At 42.2% G+C, this 5,315-nt stretch overlaps 2 protein-coding genes across 2 annotated transcripts in view; one reads left to right on the plus strand and one right to left on the minus strand.

Annotated features, from left to right (window-relative positions):
• The window catches only part of LOC103522385 (putative protein TPRXL), a 3,236-nt gene extending 2,562 nt beyond the window's left edge, over positions 1-674 (minus strand). Inside the window, exon 1 of the mRNA XM_026832559.1 lies at positions 629-674. Coding sequence (XP_026688360.1) covers positions 629-674 — 46 coding nt within the window. The remainder of the gene's footprint in view (positions 1-628) is intronic.
• On the plus strand, positions 78-4,128 carry LOC103522383 (prostatic acid phosphatase-like). Its single transcript, XM_026832561.1, has 5 exons — positions 78-907; positions 1,390-1,684; positions 2,146-2,492; positions 3,062-3,157; positions 3,217-4,128. The coding sequence occupies exons 1-5, from the start codon at positions 673-675 to the stop codon at positions 3,528-3,530; spliced, it is 1,287 nt and encodes a 428-aa protein (XP_026688362.1). The 5' UTR covers positions 78-672; the 3' UTR covers positions 3,531-4,128.
• The last annotated feature ends 1,187 nt before the right edge of the window (positions 4,129-5,315 follow it).

Genomic DNA, 5,315 nt, shown 5'->3' on the forward strand with positions numbered 1-5,315 from the left:
AAAAAAAATCGAATATCATACCTACACACACAAATCTTATGTAATACGCGAATAAAGTGATTACGCTGTCATTACGTGTAATGGTCCACAACCATATCATGTAGAGCAATGTGCTATGACAAGTCGTGACAAATTTAGAGAGAATTACCTTGTGTTTTATCCCTCGTGCCCTGTGGTGCAGTTACTTGTCAGTAGTCATTTGGTTAGTGTACGGTTTAGTCGGGTTTCCTCTGGGTCAGTGATGTGGTACTCATTGTGCGAAATTTTAATACAGACCATTCTAAATAGTGATAAACGGAGTCGGGTTCGCCAAATCGGAACTTGAATCTTTGCGGGATTTAATAATTTAACAATTCCAAATTTCCCGTTTTCGTATGATTAGTCGGGAGTTAAAACATAAATGAATAGCTCACCCCTAAAGGGGATTTAGCTAAAAATATTGTTCGTGTAATTATTCTAATTACAATGCATAATATACGTATGGTTGAAGGTTTGATAAAGTCACTCCATTACAATTACAACTTGTGTTTGTTCTCTTCTCTAGACACACAAGTATACGCCAAATTAGCCACACAAAAGAAATGAAAGCTTCCATAGATCACCGCTCCATCCCACTTTGAGATTAAACCGTCCAGGAAGGTAAACCGTTTCTCAAACCCGGTGCATTTGACCATGCGTGCTATGCTCATTTTGTTTTACGTGCTTCCTCTGCTCGTAGGAAGAAAGGCTTGCGAGGCTCCGGAATGCAATGAGATCGACGAATATGCCCAGTCCAGTGTTGTATTCACGGCTGTGATATTCAGACATGGAGATCGCGCTCCGGAAAAACAAGAAGTGTACGCCTGTGACCCGTACAAGTCGGAGGAACGCTACTGGCCTGAAGGATTTGGAAATCTCCTCAAGAGAGGTAAGAACAGAATGAGCTTGGATAAGTAGAATAGAATAAAATATATCCTGTTTATACTGCCAGAATGAGACTGAAAAGTCCCTTTACTCCCGCAGTCCAACACGGAAAAATAAGTAGACGGTAGTTTCACGGAGACTCTGGTCCGTCGCACATTGGAAACGCCTCAAAAAGCAAACCTATGAAAATGATAGAGACTCTCTATAGCCTCACCATCATTTTCATAGATTTGATTTTTGAGGTGACCACGTGCTACTCAAAATCACGCGACTACGCTTCGCATGTGCGATTGGTCTCCTGTTTGAATGGAAAAAATCATGTTCCAATCTTTGACAATAAAGTAGGGTACCCAACCTCTAGTCAGCGTTGCAAGAGGCAAAAGTGGCTTCATAGTGAAGACCAAGCTCTTAGATATCAATGCTACTCTATTCTAAATTTTCAGACACATATTGTAAATATTCAAAGGATTGTCTCTTCTCCCCCAGGAAGGCAGCGCCTGTATACACTGGGCAAATTCCTGCGCAACCGCTACTCGTCGCTACTTCCCGAGACCTATCACTTCCACGACGTCAACATCACAAGTAGCGACCTAGACAGGACGATCAGCAGTGCTCTATGTTTGCTGGGAGGTCTCTATCTGCCTCAGTCATATGACGAGGACCCAAGCTGTGACATTGTGGCACCTATCATACCCGTGCATTCGATCAATATGAACAACGACATGTGGATCATGTTCAAGAAGGACTGTCCCAAATATGCGGCAGAGTTGGATAACATGAGGTAAGACTGGTAACAGTGCAAGTAAAGCCTACAATAGGGTGGCGAGAACTGATGAAACAATTGACATCAGAGTAAAGGTGTCTCCACACATAGTCGGCGGCCGTCGATAGATGTGAATCAACATCGCTCGACTATGTGTGGACACACCTTAAGACAGTCACGCATCAGAAGCAACATGAAAAAAATCGACCACTAAGAAGGGCTCAAAATCTCTTCAAGCTATCCAAGAAAAGAAGCGAAATATCTACCACGGTGCCTTTAAACAACCATACATACGAGTATAAGATTGCTATGGAATTCTCCGTACGATTTTAGACTTTTAAGTACTGTAAAATGGTAGCCTATCTTGGGAGTATCAATAACTTTTCCATAACCATAATACATAATACTTTTCCATAACCATAATACCATAATACTTTATCTTCATAGAAAACCAATACCCTTCTTTCTTTCCGTTGCAGGTTGGAGAAGTACAACGAAACCTTGGCGCTCGGCATGAGCTTCGTTTACACCTACCTCACCAAGTACACCTGTCAGAGAATCGCCAGCGTCACCGACGTAAACCGCGTTCACACCGCCCTCCTGACGCAGAAAGAACACGGCTACCCACCCCCCGAGTGGGCAACAGGCCCCCAATATCCTCAACAACAGATAGAGTACATAGGGGCGCTGAGCTTCTATGCCCGAGCGTACGACCATGTGCAAAAGCGACTCGCTGGAGGACCCCTGGTGACGAAGATAATCGACAGTATGGTGGCCAAACGAAACAGATCCTTGGAGCCGGATTATAAAATGTTGCTCTTTTCAGGTTAGTTTATGTTGTGCTGAAACTGGGGGGCCAAGCATTAAATGGAGAAAAAATTAAATAAAATTCAGTCATGACAAACACTAAAGGGATTTCGTAAGAGTCTATTTTAGTGTCAATCATACTTAACAATGCAACCTCTAGTGGCAGGGTGGAAAACCTTTCCATTCCACCACTAGATGTTTCAGGGTGGAAATTTTTTTTCCATCCCACCACTAGAGGTTTACATTGTGAAATAGACATCAATGATAGTTCAATTGAACCATTTCCCAGGAAAGTTAGAACAACATTAACACTGTTCTTTTGTATCTTTCAGGTCACGATACCACGGTCGGTATTATGCTGCAGACTCTGGGCTACGATAAGCTAGTCAAGCTATTAACACTGTTCTTTTGTATCTTTCAGGTCACGATACCACGGTCGGTATTATGCTGCAGACTCTGGGCTACGATAAGCTAGTCAAGCGCACCACTAGAGGTTTACATTGTGAAATAGACATCAATGATAGTTCAATTGAACCATTTCCCAGGAAAGTTAGAACAGCATTAACACTGTTCTTTTGTATCTCTCAGGTCACGATACCACGGTCGGTATTATGCTGCAGACTCTGGGCTACGATAAGCTAGTCAAGCCTGACTTCGGCTCGAGCATCTTATCCACCACTAGAGGTTTACATTGTGAAATAGACATCAATGATAGTTCAATTAAACCATTTCCCAGGAAAGTTAGAACAGCATAAACACTGTTCTTTTGTATCTTTCAGGTCACGATACCACGGTCGGTATTATGCTGCAGACTCTGGGCTACGATAAGCTAGTCAAGCCTGACTTCGGCTCGAGCATCTTATTCGAGCTGCACTCCATTCACAACCAATACTACGTCAAAGTATTCTTCAAACCGAGTGGCTTCTCCAATCACATGATCCCGCTGCAATTTCCAAACTGCCATTTGCCGACGATATGTACACTGGATGAATTCATAGCCGTGAACCAGCCCTGGCGAATAAGTCTCGAGGAATGGCAGCAAGAGTGTGCGATATAGGCACTCTGGAAAATTCCGAGTGTCCAAGCCTGGGAATTAGTATTTCGAACCCTTTTTACATTGAAATGGGGGTCTTTTCTGACGAAATTCCTGTGTGCGGAGTCCAGTATGTAGGACTATTGCACTCCATTTCGAATCTTTACAATAAGATTGGTGATCAGAGCACAACCAGATGAAGACAGTTCAAATATCAGTACGACTATAGATTTTTTACATGTCTAAATATGTAACTCCCAAAGAAGTTTGCACAAACCAAAGAGACTCAATGGTGTCTTATATTGTCCAAAATTTTGTTAATCTTTCCTTCCCGTTTGCTACATACTTTTGTACCTGCACTAAGTTTTAAAGGCCCCATCCTTCCAACACCATAGGTAGGATGCTTATCAAAAGTGTTGAGAGGCGCGCGAACGTCAAGAGTTCGAAGCGACGCGATGCTCGGTCTCACGGACAAAGGAAGAAAGTAAAGGTGTCACGTCACGTGATAGTAGTGTGTTTCTACCTTTAGTGGCGAGAAGCCAGAGATAACAACACGCCTCACTAAGGAAAGGATGTAAATATAAGATAATTTAAGTATACTATGAATTATTTACAAATTATATTTACCTTTGTGTTTCGTCTGACTTATCTTGTGAACATAATAACGTTTTGTGGACTTGCTATCCACAAATGAAGTGTCACTTTAGTTCAATCCTATTTCAGTGAAGCTAACAAGGCAAGTGTAGCAATGAAGTTAGCTTTTTTACTAAGAATACTAGGGCATGGAACCTTATAGACTACCATATTGATAAAACTCCACATTTATTAGATAGCATTAGTATGGGAGAAAAGTGTAGTGGGGATTATGTAGGGATAAAGGAGGGAGAGAGAGAAAAGGGTAAAAAAATATGGCGACAAGAAAATTGATATTGAATTGCAAAACACAAATTGCGATAAAATTTACTGGGTTAGTGAGAGAGGTTGATAGGAAAAGGTGAGAGAGAAAGGGGAAGAGAAATGCCAGAAGCTAATTTCATAAACAGAGAGATAGAGAGGAGGGAGGGAGAGGGAGAGGGAGGGAGAGAAGGAGGGAGAGAAAGAGAGAGAGAGAGAGAAAGCAAATGCCACAAGCTAATCTCATCGAGAGACAGAGAGATAGGAGAAGAGTTATGACCTTATCAAAAGTCAATTTACACTACTCGTTTACACCTACCTCACCAAGTACACCTGTCAGAGAATCGCCAGCGTCACCGACGTAAACCGCGTTCACACCGCCCTCCTGACGCAGAAAGAACACGGCTACCCACCCCCCGAGTGGGCAACAGGCCCCCAATATCCTCAACAACAGATAGAGTACATTGGGGCGCTGAGCTTCTATGCCCGAGCGTACGACCATGTGCAAAAGCGACTCGCTGGAGGACCTCTGGTGACGAAGATAATCGATAGTATGGTGGCCAAACGAAACAGATCCTTGGAGCCGGATTATAAAATGTTGCTCTTCTCAGGTTAGTTTATGTTGTGCTAAAACTGGGGGCCAATCATTAAATGGAGAAAAAATTAAATAAAATTCAGTCATGACAAACACTAAAGGGATTTCGTAAGAGTCTATTTTAGTGTCAATCATACTCAGTATGGTGGCCAAACGAAACAGATCCTTGGAGCCGGATTATAAAATGTTGCTCTTCTCAGGTTAGTGTATGTTGTGGTAAAACTGGGGGCCAATCATTAAATAATGGAGAAAAAATTAAATAAAATTCAGTCATGACAAACACTAAAGGGATTTCGTAAGAGTCTATTTTAGTGTCAATC

Source organism: Diaphorina citri, unplaced genomic scaffold (assembly GCF_000475195.1).
Source record: "Diaphorina citri unplaced genomic scaffold, Diaci psyllid genome assembly version 1.1 scaffold8207, whole genome shotgun sequence".
Classification (NCBI taxonomy): domain Eukaryota; kingdom Metazoa; phylum Arthropoda; class Insecta; order Hemiptera; family Psyllidae; genus Diaphorina; species Diaphorina citri.

Excerpts from the sequence above, each read along its gene's own strand:
- LOC103522383 (XM_026832561.1), top strand. The coding sequence starts at position 673 with ATGCGTGCTATGCTCATTTTGTTTTACGTGCTTCCTCTGCTCGTAGGA. Across the intron at positions 1,685-2,145 it reads GCAGAGTTGGATAACATGAG|GTTGGAGAAGTACAACGAAA; the intron begins GTAAGACTGGTA and ends TTTCCGTTGCAG. Across the intron at positions 2,493-3,061 it reads TAAAATGTTGCTCTTTTCAG|GTCACGATACCACGGTCGGT; the intron begins GTTAGTTTATGT and ends TGTATCTCTCAG.